This window comes from Leptopilina boulardi, unplaced genomic scaffold (genome assembly GCF_019393585.1).
Source record: "Leptopilina boulardi isolate dan_hultmark-lab unplaced genomic scaffold, ZJU_Lbou_2.1 LbouV2_71, whole genome shotgun sequence".
Lineage (NCBI taxonomy): Eukaryota > Metazoa > Arthropoda > Insecta > Hymenoptera > Figitidae > Leptopilina > Leptopilina boulardi.
The window spans coordinates 30,758-48,791 of NW_026138018.1; the positions used below are offsets into that span (position 1 = coordinate 30,758).

At 26.1% G+C, this 18,034-nt stretch overlaps 1 protein-coding gene and 1 long non-coding RNA gene across 2 annotated transcripts in view; one reads left to right on the top strand and one right to left on the bottom strand.

Moving 5' to 3' along the window:
* LOC127290583 (uncharacterized) overlaps positions 1–18,034 on the top strand; it is a 55,307-nt gene that overhangs the window by 7,665 nt on the left and 29,608 nt on the right. The gene's annotated exons all lie outside the window — the stretch shown is intronic.
* The window catches only part of LOC127290581 (uncharacterized), a 95,322-nt gene continuing 89,550 nt past the window's right edge, over positions 12,263–18,034 (bottom strand). The window contains exon 4 of the mRNA XM_051319269.1: positions 12,263–12,577. Coding sequence (XP_051175226.1) covers positions 12,335–12,577 — 243 coding nt within the window. The 3' untranslated portion in view covers positions 12,263–12,334. The remainder of the gene's footprint in view (positions 12,578–18,034) is intronic.

Genomic DNA, 18,034 nt, shown 5'->3' on the forward strand with positions numbered 1-18,034 from the left:
AATGTCTGGACCTGCGCAACTTTTATTTACGACACGAAATAGTACGCGAACAGTTTTTTTTTTTTTTAAAAAGTCTTGAATGTATAAAAAGAAACTAAGCTTGTTCTTCTCGAGCTTCAATTGCATAAAATATGCAAATCAGACATTCGGGAATTTTTATCATTCTCTTTAGTAGACTATACACTGTAGGTTTCTTTTTTTCTTATTCCGCACACGAAGAATGAAACAAACAAGTAAAAAAAGTTAAGCTTGAAAAATCATCCTTTATGAGGGAAAAATATTTTTCTGGTTGTTTGAGTTTAATAAAAGAATTGGAAATATAAAAAATTAATCATGATTTCGAGAGAAGGATTTGTGAAATTTTTTTAATGTTTCGTCGTCCAAAAATGGATTTATTCGATTTTCTCTACGGTTTAATTATTCTGGCTTTTCCATCATCTTCCTTTGACTATTATAATTTATTTATTAGAAGAGACTTAAATATTTTATATTGGCCATTTACGAACAGAAGCAAAATTTAATATTCAATTTGTGAGTAATTCCATCGGTATCTATTCGAAACATTCTCTAAATTTATTATTCGTATTAATAAATTTATTTTTTTTTTAAATATTCGATAATAAATTTTATCGAGGAAAATAATGTGGAATAATTAATTGTATAATTAATAATTTAAAATTATCTAAATGTATTCAATAATAATTTTATTTAAAAAAAAAAATAATAATTAAAAAATTTGTATGAAAATGGAATAATTATGTGGAATTTTGTATTGCCACTGAAAATAGAAACTTAAATCAAAAAATGCATTACATTTTTTTTTTTTGAGGGGGAATTCATTTATCTGATGACAAGTAGAAAAAAATTTTGACAAGATATATGAGGAAAGTGTAAATGAACCAAAGGGTACATTGAAATTCAACCTTTGTATGCATGACAAAAATATACCCTTAGGTCAAATAATATCTTTCATATAATATTTTTGCAATATTTTTTGCTATTTTTATAACGCGAACGAGATTACAAAAAAATGTATATTACATTCGGGTAAAATGCAAATGAAACAGAGGACATATTGAAATTCATTTCTGTGTAAAAATCTACCTTACGTAGCAGAATGTCATTTTTCAATATATTTTCCAAAAAAAAAAAAAAAAAAAAAAAAACAATAAAAAATTTATCTATAAAAATTTGTGAAAAAAAGTTATATACGTGAAGTATTTTTTTATGAAATTTTAACGAAATTTAAAAAAAATTTTATTATTATTTTTATAACAAAATTTTTAAAATGCATTTTTTAAAATGGTCTTTAAATAAATGACAGTGTAAATGCTAACAGAAAAAGGTAGTTAATTTTTTGTAATTCATTAATAAATAATAAATTGTTGGCTTAAAAAAATGCACGATAACCAGTTGGCGAATAAATGTTTGGTTAACCTTTTTTTTTTTTTTTTTTAAATATATCCAGTCGAGTTATCTCGGGTTTTGCGGTTATGCTGTAATGCGCAGCAGGTCAGAATAATAATAAGCTGAGTACTTGTATATTCGAAAAAAAAACCTTCTGCGTTTTTTTAAGCTTGTGAAATTAATTATTTTACTCTAATTCAATTAAATTCTATTTGAAAATTGTTTTTTTTTTTTGTTGTTGTTGATTAATTTATATAATTCATGAGAAATTCTAATTGGATATAAAAAAAAATAAGGTAGATAAAATATACTTTCATATTTGTGGAAAGATTTCTCTTGCTTTTCATATAAAATATAAAAATTTTATAATTAATTGTTTTTGTAGAGTTTCTTATTTAGTTGCATATTGTATGTTAATAAGTAGAATCTCGGTTATGTGAAATGTACTCTATTTCAATTTTTTAGAAATATTTTTTTTTCTTTTTTAAAAATTTTTTAAAATTAATATTCCTGTAATTACTTTTAGTTTTTGATAAACTTACTTTATACTATAGAGTTAATTACTGCTTTTAATTGAAGAGTGTTAATTTTAAAAAATATTTTCAAGAGATTTAATTATTAACTTTGATAAGAGTAAGAAGATTAAATTATATATATTTTATAAATAATTCCTGAAGTTCAGAAAGGGTTTTCTTAGTAACTCATTATATGAGGGTTGAAAGGACTTTCCTCTTATGCTCTTGATCAAGCTAACTCATCAAAAGATATCTATATTAATGATGATTTCTCGTATATGTTGGCTACAGTGCAATATCAATTTCCTTAATTATTCCACGGCAGAGATAGGATGTACAATCAAAGCTTATATTAACTATAATGAATTTTCATTTAAGTTGATTTAAGTATTTTGTAATTCTTTTTTGATTATTCAACAAAAAATTTTATTTTTCATATAGAATAATTCGATACAGTTTTTCTTTTTTTTACCTCTTTTCGATTATAGTCGAAATGGTTACAAATATTTATTTGAAATTGTGTCCAATTTTTTTGTCGATCGATTAAAAAAAAAGGGGAATTTTTATGCAGTTACAACTGCGACTGTCATAATTTTGCATATTGTGGCAAAAATTTTAAAGTTCGTAGAGTGTGAAATCTTATGCAACTTCCTCTCTTTCTTATCTAATTTTGATGATTCTAACTTCTTTTGCCTTCTCTAATTCTTATGCTTCTTATCGTAAAGTTACTTTTATCGCGATTTCAGTGAAATAAGTATTATAATTAAATGGATATAGTGCAATAAAATTAGCATAGAGATTTTGCTTTTAATGTTTTTAAAAATGAATTTCAAGAAGAAATTTAAAGATTAAGACGCAATTTTATTTTTTCAGGTGCAAAGAAAATTGATTAAGCAATATAGGGTTTTATTTTCATTATCTCTCGAGAATTTTGTTGTAAATTCTATTTTTCATTTGTAATTTCAATTTAATATTTTATTAATTAATATTCTTTTGTTATTTATAGTAGAAATAAAAAAAAGAGTAAAAAGATTTTTGAAAAAAGTAGAATGAAAATATTTAAATTATAAAACAACCTTTTTTCTATTTCTATACAGTTTTTTTTTTCAAATTAAGAGGAAATTTTAATTATTCCGTTAGACGACTATACATATATGATTCGAAATTAAACTGCTGATTAAATTTTTAACGCTTAATCTTATATCTAGTTTGGGACGACCAGTTCACAAACGAGATTGAATATTTTAACATCTTTCTTCAACTTTTTTTTCATAATGAAAAATATATAAACTGTAGAAACAGAGGTCTTTTATATTTCAAAAATAGAAACAGATTTTTTTGCGCTTTTTTTAAGAAAAATGATTTTTATTTTTTTTCCAGTCTATGAAACGAATAATAGAGTTAACAAAAATATTTTGTTTTGTTTTGTTTACGAAAAAAAATAATAAAGCAAATATAGTTACTACCTCTGCGGATTAACAATATTTTTGCATAAAAAATGATTTTTCGTTTTTTTTTTATGAATATTTAAAAGATAAATAAACAACGTTTGTCAATTTTAAAAATGAGAGAAATATTTTTGAAAATTTTTTTCTTTTTATGAATTACGAGAATTTTGTTGAAAGTATTATTATTATCAGTAATTTTGTTAGTAAATTTACGAAATACGGTAAATTTACGGTCACTGCCCATCTCTAGTTACGGCCAACTTCGCAAGCCCGGATGTCATTCAGGGTTTCTAGACTAAAGCGTCACTGGAGATTTCTTAGATAAAATATCTAATTGTAAGTTAGGGAAACTTAAGCACAAAACTGATAATAAACCCTTGTTAATTATATGATAAAGTTAGCGACCTAATTAGAGGTATTATCACTGTTTTAGCTTTTAAAAAAAAGAAGCAGAAGACCAATGTTTTTCGTTAATCTTCCATTTATTTTTTTTTCACCATCATTCAGTTGAGTTCGTTTCGTAAGACAAAAGAAGCTCGCTGTTTTTTTTGTCTCGTATTATAAAAAAATTTAGATCAAATTTTTCAGATTAAAGAAAATGGTAATATAAAAGTTTTATAGGTATATTTTTTCTTGGTTATTCATAAAAAGAATAATTAAAATTTTATAATGAATATAAAATAAAGAATTAAATTTGAATTTACATTATTTTTTTTTTGTTTAAATAAAGAAAAAAAAAATTCTTTAAATTCATTTTCCGGAAGCGTTAATTTGTTTTCAATTTCTGGTATTTTTAATGAGAATATTCTTTTATATCTCAGGTGGAAATTAGGTGGTAATAATTTCTAATCCCATTAGTCAAGACATTTTTTCCAGTTTGCAAAACTTTGAAATAAAATTCTAAAGGTGAACATTTTCAGAAATAATTTTTCATTTCATCCGCAAATTTTCTTGAGTTAAGTTTTATCCTTGAGGCAATGGAAAGATGGAAAACTTTGCGAAAACCATAGGGTGGAGACAGTTGAATGATGGGGAGTATTACATATACGTGTGTGTAATATGGAAAAAGTGTAAAGGTGTGCAAGATGTTTGAAAATTGCACTTTTATTCACCTATCTTTTCATTTCCCATAATAGCAGAGGTCGTAACTCGTAACGAAGTGTTGGTTTTGTACTTTCTGTGTACTTCACACATATAAATGTATATATATATATGGTTAGAGTATGCAATCGATTTATCCAGAGACGTCGCCCCCGTGCACAGAAAAACAGAAACAACTTCTAACTTGCCCGAGAGAAGCCTTAACTGCCATGCCATGTAGACGATAAAATCAGGTTTACAAGCTCCAGTTAGTGTATATATATATATATGTAGGTGTGACTAATTTGTGTCAGTAATTCAAATGAGCGATGTCAATTAAAGATTATTCAAAGTGTCTATATTTATAAGAATTAGGTTTTCACACCCTAAAGTCAAGTTTGTAATTTCATTTCCATTTTCACTTCCATTTTTGTTATTCCACTTTCAATTTTGTTTTTGAATACATTAGAAAAGTAAAATTTTTTTCATGAAAAAAAGACTTTTTTTGTGAACTAATTTACGGAACCGGTTCTGAAATTTTTGATGGTATTACAGAATGCTGATAACTTTGCGGAATCAAGTTCTGTAAAATTGAAACGCTAATTTTTGTATTCGAATAGAAAATTATGTAGAATCGAGTTCTGTACAGCTTCTTTACAATTGGAAATATTTTCAACATACTAAAATAAGGAAAGTAAATTATTTTTAAATTATAAAATATTTCGATATTTACCTAATTTTACAGAACCCGCTTCTGTAAAGCAAAAGGGGTTTTTAATTTTATTTTTTGAATAAAAAAAGTTAAATTTTTTTAACTTAGAAATTTAGTAGCTAATTAAAAAAAAAAATTTTCTTGGAAAAAGAGAAGAATTTAGAAAGAGAAAAATACGTTGTCACATTTTTAACAATTAATCTCAATACGGCTATTTTAATAAAGACTTTGATAAATCACATGCCTTCTCTAGTACGCTTATAAAGACGGTAATCTTTTAATTAAAAAAAAAGTAATATCGTCTCTCTCTCTCTCTCGCAGTGTGCAAAGCATGACGCATAAGTTGCAGGACCTCTAGAAGGTTAAGTCAGTTGGATAAGGCAAAAAAAAAGTATAGAGGGAAAATGCGCGCGCGAGACCCTAGTTTAGCAGAGCATGCGGAAATTGTAGTAGTAGCTGTAGTGTCCCGCTTGCGTAACGCCATCATTATCTCGAGTAAAGAACGCAACGCTATCCTTATGGGTAGGTGGAAAAATAAGAGTTTAAGGGTCCTCAACTTCAGGCATATGAGTCTAACAACTATGTTGATTGCAATCAAGGGCTCATTGTCGTGTAGAAAATATTTCTTGTATATTATAATTTTTTTTTTTAAATTCAAATTTAATTTTCTTTATGTAATTAATAAATTAATTAATTAATTAATTAATTAATTAATTAATTAATTAATTTATTTATTAATCAATTCTAATAATCGGGAATTATTTATTTTATATTCTACTTGGAGTACTTTCTAAATTTGAATTATTGAAAATTCATTAACTAATATGGGGCATATGAATTTTTTATAAAAATAATAATTAGTTTAGAGTTTTATTGAATATAATTATTTTTTAAACGAATTTTTATTTTTCGAATTAGCATTTTATTGAATTTCTTTTTTAATGAATTTTTTACTTCATAAAATTTTTAGGTACTGCATTATTATGATTTTTTTTTTCTTTTTAGAATCCAAATCTTCATTTGTCTGAATTTTTATTTGCACAAATTGATATTATTAGTAAACGAATTCTTACTGATTCAAATTCAGAGATTATTTTGAAAAAAAAAAACAATTGTAAAATAAAAATTAAAATATTATTTGCGTATACATAAAGAGAAAAAAATTTGCACATTGCTTTTTGAATTTGTCACGTTTGGTTTGGTAGATTGCCAAAAAAAAAAGCCACAATACACAATGAAAAATAGCACTTTTGTTGTTTCGGCAAAATTCCCCGTCTCCTGTATATATGTCATCAATCCTTCTCGATGTAGTGTCATAACGCTTTATTGCCTTTGCAGCAAATGTCACATACATTTTTTTTATGTATATATATATATACACTCACGAGTGATATGAAATGAATTCAAATGAGAATAATTTGAAAAGTTGTCTTCTTTTTCTCTCATATGCGTCGAGCAAAAGTCACTTTACTGCCCACTTATATTGAAAACGACCGCGATTCAAAGATACAGTTGCAACTGAAATTGGAAAATTTATTGGAAGCTAAAACTAAAAATATCTTTCAAATATATATATGATTCTGCGCAAATATATAGAAAGATATATTTTAAACATTTTTTTCAAAGAGTTTTTGAACTTTTGATTTGAACATCAAATTAGAGTATAAATATTTTCTGAAACATACACAGTTTCAGGTTTATCTATATGTATATATATACACTATTGCCGGAATGAAAATCCATTAAATAGATTGGCTCTTTTATTTTGTTGGTTATTTATATTATGAGTCAATTATTTATTGATGTTTGCGTATAATTTTGTTTTATTTGATCATTATATTAGATAAATTACTCTTTTTACATTGCTACAGTAATGAATATATATTATAGAATGAAAAATTTAAAAGCCGTAATTTTTAATAAAAAGGAATTATAATTTAAGTTGGGTTTGCATGGTTTTAATGAGGTTGGAATAAAAATTTCTCAATTTGCATATTGTATCAGTAGTAAAAGACAGATTTAGTCAGACGTATTTTCTTCTAATTTCAATTTTATTCTCAGCAGTAAAAGTATGTTTTAGTCAGACGTAATTTATTTTTATTTCTCCAAATTTCAGCCTTAGTAGAAAAATCAAATGTTTAGTCAGACGTAATTTATTTTTATTTCTCCAAATTTCAGTCTTAGTAGAAAAAACAATGTTTAGTCAGACGTAATTTATTTTTATTTCTCCAAATTTCAGCCTTGGTAGAAAAAACAATGTTTAGTCAGACACGTATCAGTAGAAAAAACAACGTTTAGTCAGATACGTATCAGTAGAAAAATTGACTTGTAGTCAGACACAATTTAAATTATTAATTTCTTTAAGTTTCAGTAGAAAAAGAAAGATTTGGTCAGACATATGTTAGTAGCAACAGTAACTTTTAGTCAGACATATTTCTTTCGTATTCATTTTTTTATTCTCTGTAGCGAAAATAGCTTTTAGTTAAGTGTAATTTTACCGAATTTCTAGAAATTTAATTTTAGTAGAAAAAGTAGGGTTTAGTCAGACGGTGTTTCTGCTAATTTCTCCGATTTTATTTTCAATAAAAAATGTAGTTTTTAGCCAGATACAATATTTTCTTATTTCTGCTGCTTTTAGTTCTAGTAGAAAAATCATTTTTAGTCATACAGAAATCAGTGGGAAAAGTAGGTTTAAGTTAGACGTTATTTTTTCAGTATTTCTCAAATTATTGTTCTAGTAGAAAAAGTAGATTTTAATCAGACTTGTATCAGTAGTAGAATAATTTTGCGAATTATTTTTTTGTACTCTCAGTAGTGAAAGTAAATTTTGGTCAGACAGAAATTTTTATTTTTATCTAATTATTTTTCTTCTAATAATTGTATAGTAGAAAAAATAATTTCAGAAATATGAATGTTTTAAATTCTTTTAATTTTTTTTTTTTTTTGTAAGTAGGTAAAGTTTATTTGAATCAGATATAAATTAATTACAGAATTTTCCAATACTTTTTGCAAAAAAAAAAATAGTGCTAGTTTGAAAAATATGGTTACTTCTCGGAAGAAACACCTTATCGCTTTTCTCGGAACGATATAAGAAAAATAGTCCCAATAAAACTTCTATTTCAGATCAGAAATTCAGAGATTCTGCAGAGCTTGAAAAATTGCTTTTTATTTTTTTTCCTCTTTTTCTTCTACTTCTTCTTCTTCTTCTTCTTCTTTTCCGAGTAAATTTTTTATCGAGAGATGGATCAATCGAAGATAAGTGTTCTCGGTCTCGAAATTCTCAACACAACACAGGAACATTGCTCTCTGTGTACAAGTATATTTCTGTAATGACTGTAATAGATGGACCAGTAGGTGGTTCATCAATGCTCGTTTGTACAGCTACATGGCTCGTTCAAATTGGCTATATATGTGCTTCCTAGCTGCAATAGTGGTATAGTTGTACTTTACTGTCACTGACACAATTTAATGTTTTCTTCTGCGAATATTGCTTTATTATATATATATATATATATTACCCCAACCATCCTAAATTTTGAATTTTTGAGCTTATATTCGTATTTTAGCCCTGAGTCAAAAAAGATTCTCCTGGAAAAAAGAAAAAGGATTTTTTTTCCGTTTTTCCATTAAATTTTTTTTTTTAAGAAGAAATAAGAGTAAAAAGTATTAAAAAAAAGAAGTGAATTGATATACCTACCTATAAATTTATAAATTACTGGACCGCATTAAAGAGTTGAGAAAATCTTATTCCCTTTTAAACTATACCCGCGCGCGTTTTAGTATTCGAGCGTTTCTTGAAATGCCATTTTACATTACTGTTTCATCTCACGATGGTTCCCCGGAGCAGCTCTAAAGAAATAAAATTCTTCTCGAAAGAAACGAAAGGGAAAATAAAGAGAAAAAAGGGCATGACTTTAAACTTGGAAAATCAGCCACAGTTATATAGATATATATATATATATATATGTTTCTAACTCTCTTGCTCTGTGTGTGAAGAAACGATTCGCAATTTCTTCGATTGCCAAACGCGCGCGCGAGAGAAACTTTAAAAGCTTGAACGACCTTTCGTATTTGAAATTCTCAGAATAGATGTGCAAGTGATTAAAAAATTGCGAGTGAAACTATGTAGTGTATTTACACAATGTTGTGTTTAATTACGTTTAAACGAGAAATTCTGCGCGTAGTTCGTTATTATTTTATTGTCTTGCTGTTTCATTACTTTCTTTCCTTTTTTTTCTCTCTTTTTTTCTATTATTTTGTTCTTCCTTTGTCGATTCATTATTGCTTCTTATACTTTTTTTTTAAATTACTTTCTTTTTTGTTTTCCTATTTTTATTATTGTGTTTTACTGTTTTTCAATTTTTTTTCCAATCTTTTTTTTTTATTACCAATAGTCGATAAATGTCATATTAATAATTAAACAGTAAGAAATTTAGTAAGCGAGAGTTTAAAATTCTTGGATTTTTATTTTTAATTCGTTGAATATATAATAAATTAAATACGATTAAATATTAAATATTGAAATTTTTTTTTATATCGAATAATAATTTTTCATTCGAATTTTCGGTGTTTTTATTTTTACATCAGATTTTTCATTCACATTTTTATATAGAGAGAAATATTTCGTTTATATATATATTTGGTAATTCAGGCAAATTTTTGTTTCATAATTGAGTTTTCATTCAAAAATAATATTATCCAAGATTGAATTACAATTGAAATTTTATTTATTTTTATTATTTCACAGTAAAAAGAAAGTTTTAAAATAGTACCGATTTTAGGTAACAAAATAGAACCAAATGAAAATTTAGTACCTACAGTTGGTATTAAATTAATACCTTGAAATTAAAATATTGTTAAATTAATTCGGATTATCATTCTTTTTTTTTTTAATTATGTGTGAAAAAATTTTTTTTTCTCATTCAAAAGTGTGTTGAATAAAAAATAGTTTAAATAATAATCGTTATAAATTTATCACACTGTATTTGATTTCACGAAATGCTCTGGTTGTTAAAATAGCGTATATTGAATAATTTTACTGAGAAATACTTCACATTTAATTGGAGTAATTTGGTTTTGAAGTTATTTGACGTTCAATTGTAATTTCATGGATAACTGACATTTTCTTGGACGGTTAAATAATAATAAGAATATTTATTTAATTTTGTGCATATTTTTTCATTAGTTTTATGATAAAATAAAAAATTCTTAATTTTTCTAAACAAAAATATTGAAATTATCGAAAAGAATCTTGCGGAAAACTTTTACCAAAGATATTCTCGTATATGTAAATTAACATAAAGACGTTTCATAAAAGTTTATCGTCTATGTCGAACTTTTGTAGGTCATCTCTTGGGCAAATTTATTTGCAAAAAAATGGTTATTAGAAGAAAATGTGAATTAGCTTTTTCGTCTTTTTTTTTTTTTTTTTTTTTTTTAATTTTTCGATCATTATAAGAATCTCCTTCAAAGTATTGTATACGAAAAATCTCCTCGGTAAAAACATTCTATAAATAGTGATTTAAGTAGACTATCGAAAGTTTTGCGCAATGGCTTTTATTAGCGAGAAATCTTCTCATATTTTCCCTCTACAAATCCGTAGATAATAAACGAAGATAATCAATTTTTTTCTTCTTTTCTAAAAATAAATAACAGATGTCTTTAATTGTTATAGAAAAGCAATAGTATTATCGTTTTGTTATTGCCTTCTTTTTTCCATAGTGTAGAGAATAAAAAATTTATTGCTTTTTTAGTTAATTATTTTTAATTGTTTTTTTTTTGGGACTATTCTCTTTATACTGAAGTTAGCTTTTGGTTGTATAATGTGTAAAAAATATCTTGACTAAGCTGAGATTACTTAGTTGTTTGCATGTTGTGTTTGCCTTCGTTGAGAGAGAGAGAGAGAGAGAGAGAGTTAGAGAATATAGTGTGTATTATGTGTTCTTGTGCTGTATGAGGTTCAAACATAAGAGGCTATATAGTGTGTAATATCTTTGAGTATGCCATCAGAGAAGGCAACTTCCATTTGTACCCATTATTCTCTGTATAATAACTCATCTTTATTGTGCAATTAATTTTTGATTATTTTAATTGAAAATTTAAATCTTCAATTACACTTCTAAATTCTTCAAAAATTGTTCTTTTATTATTTTTATGTAAAAGCGTTTAAAGTAATTATATTATTTACTAATCACCATTAATTCACTCTGAAAATAGTTTTTTTTTTTTTAAATTAATTTAAAGAAAAATTTATTTACAAAATTTTCAATTTAGTTACCAATGATTGGTCGCGGTCGTTAAGGCGTTTATTTACTAGGATATGGGTCTTGGGTTCGAATCTTCTGAATATTTTTTCGTTTTTAATAGTATTTAATTAAAATATATTTTCGGAGTTTGAATTTTATTTCGAAATATTTAAATTTTTCAAAAATGAGAAAATAATGAAATTCTTAAATTTAAATTTCCATTCAAGTAGAAATATTTTTAAGCAACGATCATTTATTCTTAATGCGATAATTTATTATATATGTCGAAGTTTCAGCGTTCGTAGAATTTCCATTTACTACCAATGTTCTAATTATTCTTTCCTGAGCGAATTTTTTTTTTTTACATAAAAAGAAAGTTACTTCTCATTATAACTAAGTACTTTTGTGCAATTTCTCACATTCTTTCCTATATATATATATATAAAATTGGCAAAATCTCATAAAACACTAGAGAGAGAGAAGTTCAAGTTTGTGTGGAAGGAGAAGTTCAAGGCAATTATTTTCCCAGCTAAAAGTTTGAGGACATTAATTATTTATCTAGTAGAGGGCGGAATAACAAAGCTTAGGAGGAGGGAATCTCACAGACAGAGGTTGTGGAGTCTACAAGCGTCGATTAATTAATTAATCACCCATACATGACAGGAGGAGTGAGAAATCAAGTCCTTTCAATTTCCCTCTCTATTGAAAATACGTTTCTCTAAATTTATTATTATTATTATTATTATTATTATTATTATTATTATTATTATTTTTATTACTATTATTAATATAAAATAAGAATTTTTGAAAAATGATTTTCATAAAATTTATTATTCTAAAAATAAATTGAAATGAAAAATAGATATATCCTTTTTTTTTATGTTCAATACTTGGATTAGATTTTTGACATCTATTTTTTTCGACAAATCAGAGAAAAAAGAAAAGTGATTCAGGTGTGAAGGAAAGATATTTTGAAATGGAAGTTTTTTCCAATTTGTACAAACTTACCTGGCATTCGTAAGTCCCATTGTCCCTCTCTTGAACGTATTTGATTTGAAGTGTCCAGACATTGGTACCATCCGAATGTATTACTTGAAATCGCTCGTCGTTCGTATAGGTGAACATAGAGCTCGTCAGTACGTGCCAGTCACGCCGTCGAATCCAAGATATCTGAAGCAAAATCACACATACACACATATATTGTGTCATGTTCATTTTCTCTCGCTCGAGTTGATTACATTTTCATCGATATAGATTTTCTTATTACCCTTAAAAACTTGTACATTTGTTTCACGAAACTGACGAAACTTTGTTAATGAAATTATATACCTTAATTTGATTATTTAAATTCAGTGACAGAGGGAGAGAGAGAGAGAGAGAGAGAGAGAGAGAGAGAGAGAGAGAGAGAGAGAGAGAGAATATCTTAATTGGTTTTGTCCTAGTTTCGAAATCTCTTTCTTTTTCAACTTTAAAATAAGATTAAAGGTTAATTTAGCTAAAATCAAGGTAAAAGTTAATTTTCGAAAATTTTAAATTATATTCTTTATTAAAGATTCTTTGTTCCAAAAACCAAAAGTTGAAATCTTTTTTACCGATTAATGGTAATGTAGATTTTACTAATTGAAACAGTTAAATCAGTTTTACCGATTAATGATAATGCAGATTTTACTAATTGAAACATTCAAATCTGTTTCACCGATTAATGATAATAATAATGGTAAGGCTATCATCTCAAAATGAGATATTTCAAAGTTTATTTTATTCTTCTTTTGAAAATAACAGAGAAGAGTAGACTTTTTCTCTGTTTCATTAAGAGTTTGTTCTTGAGATGATGTGAGAGGAAACATTTTCTAGGCTACATTTATATAAACCAGAGACAACTTTCCAAAAGGTTATATTCTATTCTAGTATGATATTTTCTCAAATAGAGCAATATCTTCAAATAGAGAAGAGATTTGATAAAGTTTTCAAAAAAGGAAAAAATTTGCATCAAAATGAGAGGAATTCGCTGAAATGGAGAGATTACTTTTTTTTTTATTCGTATGTGACGTTGAGCTTGAAACAAAATTTTCGTTTTTAAGAAAAAGCCTTTTGACACAATATTTTTCGAGAAAGAATATATATATATATTTTTTCAATGGAAGATAATTCTTTTTGAAAGTGGCAAAAAAAAAAACTGAGAAACATTTATTTTTCCAAGTTAACACCTCTTTTTTTTGTGCCAAGTTTGAAAAAAAAGAGTCCAGTGGGATAAATTGCATTACTTCACCGCAGAAAATGCTTGGTGAGAGAGAGAGAGAGAGACCAAAGACTAATTCCTACTTTGTCGTCTGACCAAAACTTGTCCGTACCTACTGAGAGATTTATAAACCCTCACATATTATTTTAATTATCCTCTTTGTGAAAATAACCTCTAATTCTTTATAAGTACGAAACGAATTACCGTCAACGTTAAAAATGGAATATTATTATTTTATTATTGACTTTGCACTTTATTTCACGCTTCAAGCGTAAAGTGCGATACAATGACATTAAATAATCGATTGTTATATAAGAAAATAACTTTATGTTGTAAATGTTTCAGTTACTTTCTTAAATTACACTTAAAAAAAAATCTTTATTTGATTCAAATAATCGTTTACTTAACTGTTAATAAATATTTACATGAACCAAATAATTTTTTTTTAAATTGAATAAACTGTTTTGGAATTTTTTTTGAGAATTTTTAAAATATTTTTTCTCAAATGAGAAATAGTATAAGACATTTTGAAAACTATTTTTCATGAAAAAATTGAACACAAAAAGAAATCAAGTTCGATGATGACGTCATATAATTCTCACGAGAAGGGTGGACAAAATGAATTTTTTATATAGCCCAGTCAGAGGGAATTTAAATTTCAAATATATTCCTATAGAGAGCACAAGTCGAAGGTTTCTTGAGGCGTTTCCATTAAGGACTCAATTTTTGAAGGGTATTTCAATCGCCCTCAAGCTGTACTTTAAATAAGGCAGTCACAGATATCTAATGATGGATAAAAGTTTGAATAAAAAAATCCATTATATCAGAAGAGAATTTCTTTTCGTATAAAACGTTTTTCATCCCCATTAATAAATTTCGAGTATAATTATACTTTTTTCTATTCTATTATTGTTATAATATTTTTGTTATTATATTTTATATACATACATATATGATTTTTAGATATAATTTATATAGATTAGTAATTAAGTTTGAAAAAAATTTATATCTCAGGATAGTTTGTTGTTTTGTTAAGGGTAGTAACAATAAGACACATATGAAGCGGAAACTATATGAGAAACTAAATTTATCTAAAGAGAGAGAGAGAGAGAGAGAGAGAGAGGGCGGGGGAAAGATAGACAAGAACAGAGTTAAGGCAAAGATGCCACAATCTTGGTACGCAGCCTAGGGCGAGAAAATGCTTTGTCAAGGCTTTGTATTTTGCTAAAATGCCTCGTAAATAATTTTTAAAATTTCAAAAATATATAATCCATTTCTTTAATTAATAATATAAGTTTCAGAAAAATAATTTTCACTTCAATAATATTTAGACTGAAAAAGAAATCTTTACTTTATTAGATTTTTTTTCTATTCTATTTTTTATCAGTAGTAAAAGTCAGTTTTGGTCAGACTGATAGTCTAAATGTTGTAGTTTTTTCAGTAGTAAAATTCAGTTTTGGTCAAACTGATAATTTAATTATCGTAGTTTTGTAAGTAGTATAAGTCAGTCTTGGTCAGCCTAATTATTTTCTGTTACAGTTTTGTCAGTAGTAAAAATCGGTCTTGGTCAGAACAAATATTTTATATTATAGTTTTGTCAGTAGTAAATGTCGGTTTTGGCCAGACTAAATATTTCCTATATGTAACGGTTTTGTTAGTAGTAAAATTCAGTTTTAATCAGATTAAATTTTTTTTGTTACAGTTTTGGTAGTAGTAAAAGTTAGTTTTGGTCAGACTAATAATTTAATTGTTGTAATTTGTCAGTAGTATAAGTCAGTCTTGGTCAGACTTAATTTTTTCAGTTACAATTTTGGCAGTAGTATAAGTCAGTGTTTGTCCGACTAAATATTTTCAGTTACAGTTTTGGCAGTAGTATAAGTCTGTTTTGGTTAGACTAAATATTTTCTGTTGTAGTTTTGGCAGTAGCAAAAGTCAGTCTTTGTCAGACCAAAAATCAGTAGTAAAAGGGACATTAAGTCAGACATTCCTAATTCTTATAACGATGATTTTAATAGTAACAATTGTGTTTAGTCAGACAGACCATTTTAAATTATTTCTACTTTATTATGAGTAGTAAAATATAGTTTTAGTCAGACTGAAGATTTTCAAATTTATACAAAATTATCAGTAGTAAAAGTTACTTTTAGTCCGACATTTCGAATTTCCACAATGATAGTTTCAGTAGAACGGATACAAAATTATAAGTAGTAAAAGCTATTTTTAGTCAGACATTACGAATTCTTGTAATAATTTTTAAAGTAGTAAAAGTCATTCTTAATCAGACTATTTAAAATGCTTTTGTCTTTAAGTAGTAAAAGTCAATTTTTCTCTTTATTTTCAAATTCTTATATAATTTTCGTCTCAGTAGTAAAGACAGGTTTAGTCAGACATAAAATCTCCGAGCTAATACAGTTTTATCACAAGTAGTAAAAGCAAATTTCAGTAAAACTGACCAAAGCCACAGCTTCGTAATGACTTTTTTAATTTACACATTAATTTCTCGAATAGAGATTAAAATAATGATTTCGACAAAGGGAATATTTTTCGCCGAAAATTAATAAAGTACAAAATTAATTGAATTTTCAATTTCGAAAATTGTTTCGTTTTATTCTAATTAATTAATGTCAACGACATTGTGTGTTGTTTTAATTTAATTAAAACTCTTCTTTCTGGGGTATTATATACAATTAAAAAGTATAACTTTTTTTTTAATTCATTTTTGTAAATATTCCATTTTGTTAATATAGAAAAAAATTTCCTGATTATGTAAATGGTTCCTCTCTTTATTTTTTTAAAAATGAAGTTTTTACTTTTTTCTCCCTATTTTTTTTGGGTAATTTTGTTACGTTTACCACTTCCTTTAAAATTATTTAACCGTTTCTATTTACTCGTACCACAACATTTTTGAGGTAATGCACAAAGAAAATAAAATAAATACAAGTGCAACCGCGAAGAAGTTTTGCTTTTCACAACGCGTTTATATATACTCGACTTGTTTATTTATTCCTCGTTCTCGTCACGTCGAAATATAAGTTTAAAAGAAATAGGGTAGGTGCACCAATTAACGCCGCGAGTCAGCACAATTTCTTCTTTACTAAAAAAAAAAAATAAAATATCAAAAGCAATTCACGCCGTTTTAAATTTTTTTTTTATTTTTAAAAATTAATTAATATTAATCAATATTAAATTAATATTGATTAGAAATTTTTATAATTAAAATATTTCGATAAATAAAAATCATTATTAGTGAATAAAAAAAAAATGGGAAATTCATGTGCCCCATTTATCAATTAAAAAAAAAAAAATCTTTTGTTTTATTTCACAGATTATTATTGTTTGTTCTTGAATTGTTTAAAGCAGCGAGAATTGAGTTGACAAAAAGTTTTGTGCAAATTTGAAAAAAAAGTATCTCTATTGTTAAAATCGATAATAAATAACACGATAGAATTAACAAGGATTAGATTTGATCGCGCTTGTATTATATCTACCAAACGTTGCGAAAACCAATTGGCCTTATATACATGGTACAGTTTGTGTGTGTATGTATAATTATTATACTCTTATCACAGTAATGGAATCTGCTCTCGCGGATTGAAATAAATTATATCTACCGTGCCATTCTACTGTATGTGCAATATTTTGTGCCCAGAAGCACGAAACTTGAGAATAATAAATAAACATAAAACGTTTACTCATGATAAAACTTATGAGGAGTTTAACGCTCATGATAATGTTCAAGAACAGCATTTCAAGTTTCTGGGCTTTTTTTTCTTTTTTTTTGAAACTCACACAATAAGTTAAAAACGGCCAGAGATATTTTTTGGGTCATTATTAAATATGCATGTTTTTTTCTTTTATAATTGTTTATAGATATTAATACTCAAATTTGGTATATACACAAATTTTAATGTGTAATGGTTTTGCTGAGCTGACCTGTTTTCCAAAATTCCACATACATGGTGATAACTGATAAGTGTATTCCTATTTTGTTTGCTTGTACATTTGGGTTCAACGATGACTAATGAAAATGCATCTATACACGAATTTTAGTAGGGCGAATCCCCGAATGGATTATTTCATTCAGTATTTACATTGAAAAAAAAGTTTTTAAAAAATATTTATTATTCAGTTTTTTTTTTTCATCTTAGAATTAATTCTTTGGAAGGTAAATTTTAATTTTTTTTAGAAAAAAATTTATTAAAATTTATTATTACATAGAATTTTATCGGAAATTAAAAATGTTTTTTCTTTACTCTTTAGTAATTAAATCGTGTAAGGTAATTTATGTGCCTTTCCACTTAGTGGTGAGAGTTTTCTAAGAGTATATAGTTGATATATTTATAATAGAGAGAGAGAGAGAGAGAGGGAAGGGCGTCCTGTCAATTTGA